At 43.2% G+C, this 17,478-nt stretch overlaps 1 protein-coding gene across 1 annotated transcript; it reads left to right on the top strand.

Annotated features, from left to right (window-relative positions):
• Positions 1-1,293: 1,293 nt before the first annotated feature.
• Positions 1,294-17,239, top strand: SAP30L (SAP30 like). Its single transcript, XM_036749111.1, has 4 exons — positions 1,294-1,521; positions 8,178-8,300; positions 11,988-12,086; positions 14,462-17,239. Exons 1-4 carry the CDS (start codon positions 1,297-1,299, stop codon positions 14,588-14,590), a joined length of 576 nt encoding a protein of 191 aa, XP_036605006.1. The 5' UTR covers positions 1,294-1,296; the 3' UTR covers positions 14,591-17,239.
• The last annotated feature ends 239 nt before the right edge of the window (positions 17,240-17,478 follow it).

A 17,478-nucleotide genomic window follows, 5' to 3' on the forward strand; every position in this document is an offset into this window, starting at 1 on the left:
ATCTATCCCCTCCACCCATCCCTTCTATCTCTTCCCATCCCCTCTGTCCCTCTATGGACCCATTTGCACTTTTGTCCTTCCCTTCTGTTTCCATCCTTTCTGTCCCTTGTATTTCTACCCAGTCTTTTGTTCCTGGGACCTCATGTCTTCTGTCTCTATCCCTCTGTCCATCCATTCTGTCCCTGTGTCTATCTATGCCTCCATCCTTGGATGTGTCTGTCTGTCTCACTGTCCATCCTTCCCATCTCTCTAGGTTCCCCTTATGTGCCTCCATCCATCCTTCTGTCTGTCCTTTCCCCCCATCTGTCCTTATGGTTGTCTATCCCTCTGCCCCTCGTTGTCTGACTGTCCCACTGTCCATCCTTTTTGTCCCTTCTAGGTTGCCACCTGTCCCTCTGTCCCGATCAGTCCCCATTTACCCCACCTGTCCTTCTGTGTCCATCTGTCAATTCATCCCATCTGTGCCTCTGTCTATCCCACCTATCCCTGTGTCCCTCTGTCCATCCTACTTGTCCCTCTGTGGTCATCAGTCCACCTCATTTGTCCCCATCCATTCAGCTTGTCCCTCTGTGTTTGTCCACCCCCATTTATCCTCCTGTCCATCCCGCCTGTCCCTCTGATCCGTCCTTCTGTTCACCTTATTTGTCCCCCTGTCCATCTCACCTGTCCCTGGGTCCCTCTGTCCATCCCTCCTGATCCTCTGTGTCCTTCTGTCTGTCCACTCCATCTGTGCCTCTGTCTATCCCGCCTGTCCCAGTGACCACCCACCTCCTCTGGGTCTGTCCGTCCCCGCTGCCCCGCCTGCCCCTCGGTGGCCCCGTCCTCCCCCGCCCGGTTAGCGGCAGCCGCTGGGCCCGGGCCGGGTGTCCTAGCCCGGCCACCAACTCTCTGGCTTTGCACTTTCTCTACTTCGGACCCGTCCCCGCAGAGTCCAGGAAGGAGCCGGCCTCTCGTGACAGGCGGGCGCCTCGCCCAATGACCACGGCCGCCGAGGGATCCGGCCACGCCCCGTGTCTTCTAGCGGCCAATGGTGACTCGCGGGCGGGACTTCCGCCGCCGCCGCGGCCGCCGCCTCGGGGAGAGCGGGGCAGCCCAGTGGGCGCCGCGGGGCTCGCGGGGCTCCGGGGGCCGCGGGTTCGAGGCCGCGTCGGGCCCCGGCGCGCTCAGGCAGCGGGAGGCCGGGCCCGCGGGCGGGGCCGGGGGGACCGCCTCGGCAGGGGGGCCGCGACCGGGCCGGGGTCCCGGGGGCAGGGGCTCGGGTTCCCCGTGAGCGTCCCCGGGGCCGGGGCCGGGGCCATGAACGGCTTCAGCACGGAGGAGGACAGCCGGGAAGGGCCCCCAGCCCCGGCCCCGGCCCCCGCGCCCACCGCCGCTCCCGCGCCCGCCCCCGGCTACGGCCAGAGCTGCTGCCTGATCGAGGACGGGGAGCGCTGCGTCCGGCCTGCCGGCAACGCCTCCTTCAGCAAGAGGATCCAGAAGAGCATCTCGCAGAAGAAACTCCGGCTGGACATCGACAAGAGCGTGAGTCCCCCCGCCCCCGCCGGGGGAGGAAACGGAGGCCCAGAGAGGGCAAGCGACTGGCCCAAGGTCACACAGCCCGCGCGCGCCCCGTGCTTGCGCGGCGGAGCCCGGGCTAGAGCCTGGAGCTCCCTCTGAGCTCTGCCTCCCCCACCCCCACCTCCCGCACCACCCCCGCGCGGTCCCCGCTCTCCAGGTGAGATGGGGGAGGGAGGGCGTCCAGCGGGGACCCCGAGCTGGAGGACAGATGTAGCCTCGAGCCCGGACTTGGGCGACACTTAGATCAGCAGAGCAGTTGGTTGGTTTCTTTTGTTTTGTGCGTGGTGAGCACCAGCATTTGGGAAGGGGCACCGGACCGACCACCGAGGGATTCCCATTCCCACCCTGCCCTTATGGACAGCTTGCTCAGGTCAGCAAGCCCTCGTGAAGCTCATTTGAGGGGATGACCTTGGGCAAGTCATCCCTCCTCTCCGGCTTCCCGTGTTTTAACTCTTCAGTAAACTGGGGGAGGTTGGGACCCGATTATTTCCAAGCCCCCTCCAGCGGCAGCATATTAAGAGGAAGGTGGTGGGGTCCCTTTTCTTCAGCTTCTAACTTTTCCCCCATGGGGAACGTACACACACACCCCGAATTTTTCTTGAAGAATAGTCAAGTTGCTCATGGTTCAACCCCCAGATGGTAAGGCTGCTTACAGAGGAAGGGTGCTTTCTGCTGTTTATCGACATGGGCTTACAAAGATGAGGCTAGAAATAAGGCAGAGGTCGGTTTGCTTTTTGTTTGTGTTTCTGAGGAAGAGTGGTTTTTACGTTGATTAGGAGAGGAGACAGAGAGAGAGAGCCTTCCTGGACAAATGTTTTTCCACTTTCAGGCCTTAATGTTGTTCCTCGCTTGCACCTCTCACATATTTTATGCTGTAGATTGAGTCTTTCCTTAACCTTTCTTGTGCCTCGGCCCCCTTGGACGGTCTTATGGACCTCTTCCCAGAATAATGTTTTTAAGGAAATGCTAAATTGCACTTAGAGGGTAGTGAAAATAAAGATTTAATTATTTTTCCATCCAGCTTCACAAACCAACCCCATTTTGAGAACCTTTATCTTGATTCTTTATGTTCCTTGAGGATAGGGACTGTCTTGCAGTCATCTGGAAGACCTGGGTTCAAGGTGTCACCTTTGACCTGGGACAAGTCCTAAAATCCAAAAATTGGAATTTGCAGAACAGTTGCCATTCTGCTTTGGGAGAGTTGAGGGAGTTTTCTCACCGAAAGTACCCATGCAAATCTGAACCACAACAAAAATATCTTCCCCTACACCCAATCTTTTCCCCCAGAACATACTGGCTAGCTTCGAAAAAGCAGCTCACACATCTGTAGCATTTTCTAGTTTACAAAGCACCTTTCTCTCCACAGAGGTATGAGGTAGATAATGAGTGTGCTGATTTTTAACCCCATTTTATACATAAGAAAATTGAAGCCCTGTGAGCAGGAGTGCTGAGCCTGAGGCCACATGTCTCAGAAGACGGAGAACCAGCACAGAAACCTGGGGCTCTTGATTTCCTCCTTCAAGTGCTCTTTGCATCGCTGTGCTACATCTTGCAGCGTTATAAATATTTGTTAATTGAATGAATGGGAATTTAAATTTGATTACGACACGCTTAGGGCTTCCTACCTGATTGTAGGAAACTTGTCTGCAGGAGGTTCTAGTTTACAATTCTAGAGATGTTCTTAATTGGTTGATAATGAGTGCTTTTTAGAGTGTCATCTGTTGTCAAGTTTAGTGGCAGTTTCACTATTAAGGAGTCAGATTTGTTACAGAGACTAGACAGGGTCTATTTAAAATTCAGGAAGTCTAAGTGAGATGAATGAGTTCTTCCCACCACTGGTAAGTGCAGAGCCAAGAATCGAACCCAAGCCCTCTCACTCCAAGTTCAATCCTCATTCCACTATTTAGGGGTAGGGACCCTGCATCCTGAATCACAGACCATTTGGTCTGTGAAGTTTGGATTTGGTCAAAGGGCTACACTTGAGGACCTAAGGGGTCACATGTAGACTCAAGGCCGCAGGTTCCCCATATCTGCACTATATCAGACTGCTTCTTATTTAGAACTAAAGGATAAGCCAAAAAAATGAAAAAATTATACATTATCGGGTAGGTTTGAGCTTTTATAAATCCTTTATAAAGCTGTTTTGCAATTGCAGTAAGAGTGCCCTTTTGAAATCACAACTTATATTTACCATAGCTTATATGTTCGTTGACATCTGGATGCTTTTACAGCTGGATTGAGACTATGACTCTCCTCATTAATTTAGACTATGTTTTTGGTGATTTTCTGTATATTTTGGGGATAAGAGGAAGAGAGTAATGAATTGCAATAGCATTGCTAAAAGTAATACCTCCTCACTTCTCAAATGGTACTTTTTAGGAACAGATTCACTAGCAATTTTCTTTTCAAGGTGGTGTCATTTCAGAAAGAGATTCCATTTTCTTCTCAAGAATGAGCAGGACTTCAGTTAAAAGTAACAGCTGTCTTGCTAAAAATCAGATTTGCAAAGGGGGGGTGGGGAATGGAGGAAGGGGATACTCTTTCCAAATCCCAATCAACTGAATTACAGAAAATCTGTTTGTTCTTGTTAATGGTTAAAAGCATATGCTGACTCAGTATTTATAGAACCATAGAATGTCAGAGCAAGAACCTTAGAAGATAGAATGCATTGTTAGGGCTGGAAGAGAGCTTAGAAACCATCTAGCTCAGCACCTTTATTTTTCACAGATAATGAAACTGAGGCCTATAGATGGTAAGTGACTTGCCCAAGGTCATGTTGATTTAAAAAAGCAGAAACTGCTTTTTAATAGCCTCAGAAAGCAGCTGATGGAGGCAAACTTTAGGTAGTTTTACATTATTTATTGTAGATGTGTTGGCAATATTCTTTGATTTATTTAAAGGCAAAACACATTTCAAAAATTACCTCCTTTTGGCATATCTCTGCACTTTTGAATGAAGAGAAGCAGGCGGTGATATTTTACAAAGGCTAGACTAGAACAATGCAGTGAAAAGAAATATTGTTGAATGAAAAGGACTCATTCTAGAGTTGAGGCCGTTTGGACTAGGTAGCACAGTAGAAGTAGCGTCCTGGGGCTGTGGAAGGAGACAGTTTTACTCCAAACTCTGGCAAGCTCCTTCTTTCTGGACCTCAGCTGCCTCCTCTGTCCTCTTAGATAACAGTTGGACTAAATAATCTCTAAGGGTTTTCAACATTCTGTGGTCAAGTTCTATGATCTGTGACTCAGCTCTGATTTTTATACCCGTGTACACCCCATGGCTGCCACATGGGATGGTAGAAACACCTGTGGTTTCAGATCCCAGCTTTGTCACTAGTCAGCGGTATGGTCATAGGCAAGTCGGTTCACCTCTCAGTCCTTATGTCCTTTTCCCACCTGAGAAAATGGGAATAATAACACTGGTGCCACTTCCCTCCCAGATGTGTTTTGAAGTTAGTACTTCGTAGAAACCCATTGCAGTAGAAATGTGAGTTGCCTGCATATCTTTCTGCTTTCGTTTTTGGTGTCTGTCAACTAGAGGAATAACCTTCCCTTTCATAGGCTGTTGAGGAAGCAGAACCGTGTGTATCTCTGAAGAAAGGAACTAGGTACTGCATTTTAAAATACAGGATGCCATTCATTTGTAACAATAGTCCTTGACTGTAAAGAAGTTACTAGTGTGGCTTCCTATGCCTTAAAATATTTTAAGACAGTTGAAAGGGACTAGGTGATTGTTGCCTATCCCATTAGATTGTAAGGTCCGTGAGATCAGGGACTGTTCACTTCTGGTATCCTCAAGGTACTTAGCACAGTATCTAGCACAAAGTAAGTGCATAATAAATGCTTCTTCATTGACTCTTTTTGACTGAGGCCTTAGGATTATATGTTTTAGAGCTGAATCTTAGAGGTCATGTAATTCACCTCATTTTACAGAGAAATAAACTGAGGTTCACAAAGGTTAAGTGATTTGCCAAGGCCCATACATTTAGCAAGGAACAGACCTGGAATATGGCTTATTTTGTTTAGTTTTTATTTTAAAATTTTACTGTTATTTTTGGAAGGGTTTTTATTTATTCTTATATCAGTTTTATGTGTGTGTGTGTATGTGTGTGTGTGTATGTATATGTATACACACAAACACACATAAATCCCTTCTTTCCTCTACCCATTTAGGTACTTTAAGAAATAATGAAATCAACTAAATATCTAGTAAAGCTTCTTTAGCTTTGTCTGACAAAATATGCAATATTCTATGCCCATATCCCTCTTCTTCTGCAAAAAAGGAAGAGAGATGCATTTTCTCATCTTTTCCTGATGGCCAAATTTGATCATTATAATTAAACGGCATTCGGGTCTCTTTTGTTGTTGTTCTTTTAATTAACATTTCTTTTTCTGCTTACTTCCTGCTGAATCAGTTCATAGAAGTCTTCCTACGCTTTTCTGAATTAATAGGCCCCATTTTTAATAGCACTAGCCAAGTGCAGTCCTGTCCAGTAACTTTTAATAGAGAGGAAGTGTTTTAGGGGCCAGAATAATTCGATCCACCCATGCTTAAACTTAAAACTATTTATGACCAAAGGATCCAACTCTTTTAAAAAAAATTCTGGTTCATTGGAATAAATTTCCAGTGTTTATTGTTTTCTCGTTGAAAAGTGCCAAATTTATTGTGGATTGATTTCATATCCGTTTACTTTCATCTTTAACTAGCAATCCAGAAAATAACCTCCAATTCAGAAGTGTCCAATGAAAAGACGAAGAGAACATTTGTGCACCATCTGCTTCAGTGTCAATAATTCTAAGTAATTTAGAGAGCCGCTCATTCCGCTGCAATCCCCCTCGGCTAACCCTGGGGTTTGTTCTTTAGCAAAAGCAGATCCTTCTCACCATGGCTACCTTCATCTATCCTTCTGTGTAGTCATGGCTCTGGGTGTCTGAGGGGAGTGACCTAGACTTAGAACATCTTGTGTCTCAGATCTAGAACATTTAGAGTCTCCGCTCTAGCACTCATTATCTTTGTGACATTGTTGGAATCATTTTGCCTCAATGAACTGTCGCCTTCTCTTAAGAATGGATTTAATAATCCTTGTTCCACCTACTTCTCAGGGTGAGTGTGTGAATTAAATGAAATATTTGCATAAAGACTCTGTAAGGCTATTTAAATATAAGCTGCAATTTTTTTTTTAAACATCAGCCTATATCCATAAAAAGAAATATCACAGAATCAGTATTTGGATCAGCCACTCAGTTTTGGCTCAATATTATGAGGTTTTTTGGTCTTTCTTTCCAATTTGATCTGTACATGAAGTCAAAAACATAGTCTGAGAGTTATCGAGAATCAGAAACCTTAGAGATTAGCCTAAATTCCCTTGCTTTATGCATGGAACAGCTGAGGCCCAGCGTGGGTAAGTAATTTGACAAAGATTTCCCTGGTGTTACAGGTTTCAAGTTCATACATAGAATGAAATTTTAAGAAAATTTGGCAATTCTCTCTTAGTGGGTATTACTAATATAAAATACCACAATCCTCCCTGCCTCCTAGGATGCTCTTTCTCACTCCTCTAGTGTCTTGTTCATCCTTCAAGGCCCACCTGAAGTCCCGCCTACTTTGTGATCTCCCGGCTCCCAAACTCGGAATACTGCTTAATCTTGCTGGTTTAGCAAGATTTTGTCACATTCTTCTCCTACCCAAAAAACATTCAGGGGCAACTGTGAGTAATTGGAAGTCCAATAATGACCCCGGAGACAGAAAGGCAGGGGATGCTGCAGACTCAGTCGCTGCATCAGTTATTTTCTGCTGAATCGTTCTTGTTTGGTACGAGAAAGGGTTCATTTTGGGGGCAAGGGCAGAGCATATCCAGAAATGAGTGCACTAGAAAAACAAAAACTGTCAATAAAACTTAATTTAAACACCAAACCTTTATTGGCTTGCCATTGCCTATAGAGTAAAGGCCAAACTCCTCCGCCTGGCAGTCAAGGCCTTTTCATAGTTTGGCTTAAATCTCATTTCCAGATTTATTTCCTACTGCTCCCTTGTTTGACCCTCTTTTCCCACTAGATCAGGCTCTTCATTGTTCTTTGAACATATGCTGTTCTATCCCCTCCCTTGCTGTTCACCACATCTGGAATGATGTCTTCCCTTTCCCCTGACTAATCCAATCCTGCTCATCCCTTATATCTCCATTCAAGTCCCACCTCCTGCAGGAAACCTTAATAACAATATTAATAATGATAATAGCTTTCTTACAAAGCCTCCCTTGGCTACACCAATCCACATCTCTCCCTTCTCCCAACTCAGAGCACTCATTATTTGGCATTTATCACCCACTGTCTTTGTAAACGTTTTGAAAGTGCTTTGTGAAAATGTTAAAGCACTATATAAATGTGAGTTATTATTACTACTCTGTAACATTAACAGTCTCTTTATGTTTATGTGGCTTAGCTCTCCAACCAGATCTTAAACTCCTTAGGGTAGGGGCTATATGTATCATACTTCTTTGTAGCTCCCCTGGTGCCTTTCCTATAATAGGCAGTGGGTATACCATCGGTTAATATTCTGGGTACTGAGCCTGTTTGTGTTGCAGTGTTAACTGGTAACTCACTTTACCTGTGTTTGTTTCCCTCTAGGTAAGACATCTGTATATCTGTGATTTTCACAAAAATTTCATCCAGAGTGTACGAAACAAAAGGAAGAGAAAGACCAGTGATGATGGCGGAGATTCTCCCGAGCATGAAACAGACATCCCTGAGGTAGAGATCAGAGAAGTAAAGGATGAATTGTGTTCAGTATATATTTTAGGTCTGATCAGAAATATATGAGACATCTGACCTGGAAGGGACCCTTAAAGCACAGAATGAGAAAGGAAAGACCTTTGTGATCATCTAGTCCAATCCCCTCATTTTATAGATTAAGAAATTGAGACCCAGAGAGAAGTGACCTCTACTCTGGATTATATGGCATAAGGTATTGGCAGAGCTTTGTCTAGAATCCCAGTCTCCTGACCCTTTTTAACTATACTTGGCTATTTTTTAAATCTTATTTTTATTAATACCCTTTATTTTTTTATATCACCTTTTTTCCCTCCCCTACTCATTTAGCCTTTAGACTTTAAGAGAAAGAAAAAAAAAGCAGTTCAGTAAAATCAACTAACACTTCAGCCACATCTGACAATATATGCAATATTCCACAGCTATAGTTCCTTGCCTCTTCAAAGAACGAAGGGAGGTGAATTTTCTGAACTCTTTTCTGGGTGCCACTAGGCTGTCCTATAAAGACTTTAGGAAAATGCATAAACTAGATTGCTGCATAGAATTTCATAAAGCTGTTAATTTTTGCCTCTAGGATTTTGGGCCCTGAAAATGTCCCCAGATACAGCCCTGACCTAAAGGGGCTATCTCATTACCGATAGCTCTGAACTCACAAGAACTTCTCCAGCTAAGAGACAGCCTTGCCTCAGAGATGCCTGTCTCTATCAAGAAGAGGGCTCTAAACAAGTGCTCAGGAAGGAATATTGGATTTTCTTTCTTTCTAAATTGTTTTCACTTAAGACTCAACAGAAGTAGAAGCGTTTAGTGCACATTATATATCTGGCACATGAATATTTCATAAGGCCATGTCAGTGGAAATGACTCTGCAGGAATGGAAAAAGGAGACAGTCTTTTGTCTGCAGATTTCACAGAATGTCAGCACTGGAAGGGACCTTGGAGGTCACCTGGTCCGACTTTATTTCACAGATGTGGAAATGAGGCATACAAAGAGGCAATGACTTGGGCAAGGTCATACATCAAGGTAGTAATCAAGCTGAGCAAATCTTCAGATCTATGGCCTTTATGTTCCCCTTCTTGTACCCTCTTTCCAGACGCAGTTCATAGTGTTTCTTTTGTCCTTCGTCTTTTTTCTTCAAGAACCGATGTGTCCATTTTCAAAATTCCCTTCACGTGAAAAGTTTTGATGAAATGCTCTGAAAAGAAAGAAAGGGTTTGAGTCCCTCAAACTGATGACTCATTTTGTATTTTTAAGTGTTCTTCACCTGTCTTTGTTGTTGTTCAGTAGTGTCTGACTCTTTGTGACCCCATTTGGGGTTGTCTTTGCAGAGATATGTAATGGTTTGCCATTTCCTTCTCCAGCTCATTTTATAGATGAGGAAACAGAGGCAAATGAAGTTAAGTGACTTGCTCAGCTAATAAGTGTCTGAAGCCAGATTTGACCTCAGGAAGAGGAGTCTTCCTGACTGCATACCCAACACTCCATCCATCCACTGCCTCCTTGCCCCCTCCACCTATCTCGGAGTAGATAAATCAACCCAATTTTTCTGAGCCATCAGTGTTTCTTATATTCTTCATTTGAAGGGAGTGTACCAAGTCCACCCTTATCATCACCATTCAATCATCAATATAGTGACCTTTGCCTTAAGCTTTTGAAGATCTTCCAAAGTTTTGGGGGTGCAGAAATGAGACAAGCCCTGCCTTCAAGGAGCTTACGTTCTAATGGGAGAGGCAACACGTGTATAGTGGCCAGAAAAGTGAGCGGAGCCATAGGGCATTTGATTGTCATCCCCTTTTCAGCAGTGGTGGCACTGTTGATTCTATTGTTACTCCCTGAGTGAGGGGTAGTAAACCAGGGAGGGATACAGATGCAGGGCAGTTGGCAGGGTTTTTTGGTCAGTTGCTATTGAATGGGATGTGAAGCAAATAGGACCCACCAGATATAATGTGTTAGGTGACTGCCTTCATTCCGAAATTAGAGCAACTCGGCCCCAGGATGTAGGTGGGCCTAAAACAGTATTTGAGGATCACAACTTTCACACTTATTTCTTCTTCATTCTCACTGTCTTTAATCTCTCACCAAGTTCTACCATTTCTTGCTTTCAGATTGTCTCTTTGTTTCATCATAGTTTCTCCATTCCTGAGGTCACCACCCTAAGGTGTATTATCCTCATCACCTCACACTTGGGTTACTGCAACATACTCTTAACTGTTCCAACTCTACTCTTTCCCCTTCCAGTCCAACCGGCATGTGCCACCATACTGATCTTCCTAAAACACCTGCTTCTTTCTGCATCTCCCCTGTCTGAAAGTCTCCTTATTTAATCCAGCCCCATGCAACGTGCCATCCGCTGCCTATATGCATTTGCATAGGCTGTTGCCCAGACCTTGCATGCACAGCTTCCTCTTCTCCAGCTTTCAGACTCCTTATCTTCCTTCAGAGTTCAGCACAGATGCTATCTCTTCTTTGTAGCCTTTCCTGACTCTTCATTAATTTTCCCTCTGAAAGCATTCTTTTCCCAACTCTGGACGTTCCTAGGGCACTTTGTTTGGATCTGTTCTTTGCCCTTAATACTCTACCTTTTAATATCAGTAGAAGATAGCTAAATGGCACGGTGAATAGAGCATTTGACTTGGAGTCTGGAAGGTCTGAATTCAAATCCTGCTTCATATACTTTATAGTTATATAACTAAGCAAGTCACTCAAATCTCTCTCAGCCTCAGCTTTCTCGTCTTTAAAATGGTGATAAAAAATAGTACCTACGTTTTGTGAGAATCAAATAAAATGACAAACCTTAAATTGCCACATAATTTACATTGCTATTACTGTTGATCAATCAGCAAGCATTTATTCAGTACCCACTAAGTGTCAGGTATCATGCTAGGCCCTGGGCTTGGAAAGACAAAAGTGAAACAATCCCTGCCTTCAGGTAGTTTTCTTCTATAGGGAGAGACAGCTTGTACACATATGTAGTATCAGATCTTTCCTCATAGACTAGGAAGAGTCATCATTTATCTTTTTATCCCTGGTACCTAGTAGAATGTAAGTTAGCACCTGGAAAACAGGAGTTATTTCTCCCTTTTCTGTTTGTATCTCATAGAACAGTGCCTGGCTTATTGATGCCTTGCACATAGTAGGCATTTAATCAAGACCCTGTCTAATCAAACTCCACCCCACACACCCAACCTTATCTTCGATTCCTGTGAAAAAGGCAGCATATAAGGCAGGCTGCAATAAGGCAGGCTTTCCCTCTGCTCTCTTAAACATATGCTGTGTCTTCATCCCCCTCCAGTTCTTCATGCCCCTTGTCTCCCAAAGGCCCCCCTCCCATCATAATTCCATGAAGCCTATTTGACCATTCTAGCCTAATTGTTCACTCTCTTTCTCCGACACAATCAGTGCCACACAGGTTAGTGCTAAGTTGCTTGCTAATCTTCTCTCTCTTATTTTTACCTCCCAATTAACTTATAAATCCACTGAGCTTCCATTGAGTTCCTTATGCTTCCTTTGTAGCACTCCCATAGTAGAGTCTTTTCTATTTGTATCCCTAACACTTAGCACGGTGTTTTGCACATAGTAAGAGTTTAATAAATGCTTCATTTATAACTGGCACAGTGCTCAGCAGGTTGTGAAATACTTGCTGATAATGGGTTCTTTATTGTTCTCTCCAGGTTGATTTGTACCAGTTGCAGGTGAATACGTTGAGGCGCTACAAAAGGCATTACAAGTTGCAGACGAGACCAGGATTCAACAAGGCACAGCTAGCAGAGGTATGTAGGGCATTGGCTTTTGCAAATAATGATCTTCCCATTCTCCCTTCTGACTTCTTTCACTAGCCCCTGCTGCATTCTCTGATGCTTTTTTTTAACTTGTCCTCCATATAGTCATCTTTTGTCAGCCTCTATGTTCTTCTGAGTCAGGTGTGCCGAATTAGGCTCCCCTTCCCAAACACCCCCACCCCACCCTCATCTTAAGGAATCCCAAACACCTTTTCAGGACTGTGGCTCTTTGCTTCTTTCTTTAAAAAAAAAAATCATTTTTGAAGAAGCTGAAGCCAAGAAAAAATTACATGACTTTTCTAAGACCATGCAAGTGGCAGTGTCAGAACTAGAACCCAAGTCTCCTGATTTCTTATTGTAATGTGGTGATGGTTGGGTATTTGCATATTTGTATATTCTGTCTTTACACCCCACTGTGTAGTTATAAATATGCCAGTAACCTGACATTGTTTTTAAATCATCTCCTCACTCTGTAGGTACTTTTGTGGACTCCCTCCTATCTGTTCCCCCACCTCCCCCCTTTTTTTTTCCTAAAAGACACTGCTTTGTATCCTGGGCCCAGCAGCCAATTCTAGGTTTTCTATTGTCACATAAAGGCCAGCAGCCTCACTTCCCTTTTATCCTTTCTATGGAAGCTTCTTCATTGCCTTATCCAATTTTCCCTTGACTTGTCCTAAACCAGATATCCAAGTAAAACCCAGGAGAATTCTAATACATTGTGTTCCATGTATTGAAACAGTTTAGGTATTTGGTGGAAGGGGTGTGGGATAAAGAAGAAACCTGTATTCATTGAACTTTAAAATAAAGAGTGATCAAGAATCCACTGAAAAGTTGCAAATGACTTAGGAGCCTGGTAGGCACTAGGGAAGATACAAAGTTTATGTAGGGCACTCTCTCCCCCCATGGCCTTTGTAGTCTATGATTGTTACATAAATAACTATAATACCAAATAATACACAATAAGTGTATCAGAGATATGCAGCCAAAGTGCTATTAGAAAGCGATGGTACATATCATTGTTAACTAGGAAAAATCAGAGGGACGTGAGATAAGACCGAAAGAAGAGTATGTCATATGATTGTAAAGGGCCTTGAATGCCAGACTAGTGAGTTTGAACTTGAAGAAGTAAGCCATTGAAAAGGTGTGGTTTTTTTTTCTTTCCTTGTTTTTCACATTTCACAAAGAGGTGTTCACCTTCTTGTTAGATAAATTTATGGATCTGGAAGCTGCATTTATTCAATTGGATATTTATTTCAGCACATCTTAAAAAATCACTTGTTCACAAAGATCTGTAAGGAGGGGGGAATGTTCTTGAGTAGACTGACAAAAGTTTCATTACATTTGATTTGAACTCTATAATGATTTCAATAGCTCCTTTCTCTGGTACTTCTTGATTCACAAAGCATTTTCTTCACACCTCACCTTTAAGGGAGTAGTTTTATCCTCATTTTAAAAGGTGAAGAAACCATTTCAGAGGTGGCAGAATAACTCCCTAAGGCCACATCATTAAGTGGCAAAGCTGACATGCAGACCAGGTCTTTTGGGTCTGCTCTTACCCCCAAAGCCATAGTCTTCCAGAAGGCATTTTCCCTTTGTTTGCTAATTCAGAACCCTGAGTAAATTGACCTTGAAAGTTACCTATTCATTATGGAGAGCTGTCTATTTAGGTATCCATCCTTTATAGTACTTTGCATATATGGTAGGCTCTCAATATATATTTGTTGTATTAAACTCAGTTGAATATGGAAAATTAACAAGTTAATGATTCTCAGGAGTATATATCCCTAGGGAAGCCATCTGCAGTGAGGCTTTCACTGCCCTGTGATTCACTGAGCTAATAGAAAGGGGAAATGTATTCCCAGCATTAAAGCTAGAAATGTATTTTCCTGCAAAAATACTTGTTAATGGTAATCGAGTGTCATTGAAATAGTTCTGTTAGTATCCTTCACAGCCATCTAAAAATTATAGCTCCCATTCATATAGCACTTAAAAGTTACAAAGAGCTTTGCATGTGTGGCCTCACTGGATCCTCACAATAGCCTAGTAAGGTGGGTAGTGTAAGGAAAAGAGGAAACACTCTCAAAGAGGGGAGGTGCTTGCCCAGTGTTAGCCAATAAAGGGCAGAGCCAAGACTCAGGCCAAGTTAGGCTTCTGGCTCCAGACTCGCTACACTGTAGCTCACTTAAAACATCAGCTAGATCTACGTCAGCTAGCCCTTGTTCTGTAGAACAATAATTCCAACACAGAAGAAACTTTTGGAACATAACCTGGTTGTTAGTGGGAAATTCCCTATTGTGAGTTGTCCCTAGAGAGGATTTGTTGCTGCATTTTGTGAATTAAGTGAACCTTTGTTTTTCTCCACATAGACAGTCAGCCGTCACTTCCGGAATATCCCAGTGAACGAGAAGGAGACCCTTGCTTATTTCATCTATATGGTGAAGAGTAACAAGAGTAGGCTGGACCAGAAAGCAGAGAGTAACAAGCAGCTGGAATGATGAAGAGTCCGACTGTAAAGAAATTAAGTACAATACTTAATGGACTGGTGATACCTGGTACATTTGTACCTATGAAGACTGTTAAATTCTACTGTAAATTTAAGAAAAAAAAAGTGTGAATGATGGAAGAATTCAATTTTCTGTTCAGTTCAACGAAGATTCATTAAGCGCCTACTATGTATGTAAGGCCCTTTGTGGCCAGGAGTAGTGTATTCTATTGCTTCAATATGTGTATAGAAAGACTTTCCTTTAAGACTGGATTGAGAAATAGAGTCAAGCACTCTTACATGACTGTGGCAGGCTATGATGCAGCAGATTACAGCATTAAATCATTTCTTCTGGAAATGTGGGATCTAATAGGTTATAAATCAAACAATTCAATAACTACCCTAGAGCCAGATGGCCATCGTGTTGGGACCCAGCCATACATGCCAGGGAAGCAGCAGTTGAGGATTAAGGTGCATGGGCAGAAGTATGTCTGTACCTTCATGTAACCTGCCCGGGGCCCAGAAGTCCCTCATTTCTCACCAGCTTTGCAGTTCACTGGAGTCAGCCAACACATCCTTCTGAACCCATTGGAAATCTGTTTCCACACCACCAACACAGTGCCTTGCCTGGAGTAGGCACTCAGATAAAGATCTGTTGGTTCATTGAGCACCAAAAATACCAAATGTGAACAACTGCCACAGATCTCTTCTGTTGGATTGGTGGGAAAGATTAGTGTCATGCTTCAGGTAGGAGTTGGACTTCCCAACTCTAAGATTCTGTGACCTTATTTTGGAGAGAGTGAAAGAAATACAAGTATTTGGTGTGTATGTGTGTGTGTGGTAAGGGGGAGGGAGGGTGTTGGGATGATTCAAGCCAAATTAGGATTTCAGGGCAGTTGTATTTGTTGAGCAGTGTTGCATTTCTAGAAATATCGACATGAAAATCCTTACATCTGGTGTTGCTATTCTTGATACACACACAGCTATTTTTGTTGAGGCTATAAGCTAGGACCCTAACCACCTTCCTTCCTTCATGAGCAGATTCCTTGCCCAAACAGAAGATTCCTTCAAAATCACCAAGAATAGTCATGTGATAGTCTCAGTGGTGGGATTCAAATGAATTAACAACTGGTTCTCCACAGAACCCAGCCGAAGGGCCGCCCACGCCATGTCCGGCAGGCCCCAGCCCGCTAACAACCCGTTTTCGAACTCAACCTAAAATTAGGTACCAGTTCTACCGAAAGGTGCGAACCTGCTGAATCCCACTACTGGATAGTTTCCATTCAAAACCAGTTAAGGAACAGAAAATGTTTGGGCTTCAGTGATCACGCAGCATTGTCAGGCCTCCAAAGGTGTCAAATAGAGCTTTTCTATACCAGTGACCCATTTATGTACAGTTTGCTTCTCCTTGATTGATAAGCTAAGAATGAGGGCTATATGATAGTTAAGCTTCGTAATTTACCCAATATTCGATGTTCTAAAGGTCAGATTCTTCCCATATAATTGTATGTCAAAATCAAGGATCTTTTTCCTAAAGTTTTATGTTTGAAAGTATGCTTTTTGCAGAAGGCTATAATCAGGGTGTTTGGAGGCGGGGGGCAGGGAGAGAAGAAAAGCTTAGATTTTAACTTTCTGATCTTCTTGATTTTTGTATTTTATGGTCAGCTGCCATATCCTTACATGGTTTTGACACTGAGATCTTAACCTTAAGCAATGGAAGTAGTTTTGCCCCCAAAAGAGAATGTTAATATTTATACAGTGGAGACACCAGGACTGTGAAAGTGAGAGAATTGTTGCTGGGCAGTTTTACAAAGTTTTAGATGATTCGGTGGAGCAGATCCACACAAATACCACCTACCGGTCACTCACTACCAGGAGCACTTCTGTAACTCAATTGCCACATGCTCCCATTGCTGGAAAGCTTTTTACCCACATCCTAAATGCATGTTCCGGAGATCCAAGCATTTTTAAATATTTGTAAATGAATGTATATAGACTATACTTTGGATCTTGGGGATCTTATTTTAATGTGCTTCCTGCCCAAAACAAGAGGGTGAAGTTTGCTCCCTGAGGGCTTGCATTCATTTCAATTCTATATATATTTATTCATAAGAATGAGTCACAGTTCTTATAGTGTTTTGCCATTTACAAAGCACCTTCCTCACAGCAAAACTAGGAAGTAACTAGAGGAAGAATTATCCATATTTTACAGAGGAGAAAACTGGAGGTGAGTGACTTGTCCAAGTCACATGGGTGACTAGTCCATCAGTGGTAAAGTGAGGACTCAAACCAGGGTCTTCAGGCTGCAAGTGTAGTGCTCTTTCTACTGCACTGTGCTGCTTCTAGCCTGTCTTGCTGTTTTTAGCTAAAGGATTTTGGGGTGGGCATTGTGAAAGATCAAAAGAACCTACACCACTGGATAATGTGTACACCTGATCTTAATGAGGTTGATCCTTTTCCAAGAGACCATGTCAAACCCTGGTAGACCCCACCAGAACGCAGTACTATTCCTCTCTCATTACTTAAAGGGGATGATGTTCCCTCTAGGATGTAGTTGATGAGGCATTTGGGGGGCCTATGGATTAAAGCAGTATTTGAATGCCCTCTGTGAAAATGTTGGTATTTCAAAGAATAAAATATCTCTCTAACTCTCAGACTAAAATGGTGAAACATGCCACTGGTTTTGGGGGGTTTTTTGTGTTGTTTTTTTTTATAAACAGATAATCTGTTTTCTCCATTTCAATAGCAGTATGATTCTTTCCAAGGAAAGATGGTGTCAGGATCCACCTGTTCAAGTGTGTTTGTAAGAATGCTTTTGTTTTCAGCCGAAACCTAAGGGAAATTTTCGTCACAATCATTTGAGTCCATTGTGCATCAAGAACAGTGCTGTTTTCCCTCAAA

The sequence above is a fragment of the Trichosurus vulpecula genome, chromosome 3 (assembly GCF_011100635.1).
Source record: "Trichosurus vulpecula isolate mTriVul1 chromosome 3, mTriVul1.pri, whole genome shotgun sequence".
Taxonomy (NCBI): domain Eukaryota; kingdom Metazoa; phylum Chordata; class Mammalia; order Diprotodontia; family Phalangeridae; genus Trichosurus; species Trichosurus vulpecula.

What these genes read in the sequence shown, in the direction of transcription:
- SAP30L (XM_036749111.1), top strand. Translation starts at nt 1,297, where the DNA reads ATGAACGGCTTCAGCACGGAGGAGGACAGCCGGGAAGGGCCCCCAGCC. An exon ending in GGCTGGACATCGACAAGAGC is followed by an intron (nt 1,522 to 8,177) that starts GTGAGTCCCCCC and finishes GTTTCCCTCTAG; the next exon opens with GTAAGACATCTGTATATCTG. An exon ending in ATGAAACAGACATCCCTGAG is followed by an intron (nt 8,301 to 11,987) that starts GTAGAGATCAGA and finishes TGTTCTCTCCAG; the next exon opens with GTTGATTTGTACCAGTTGCA.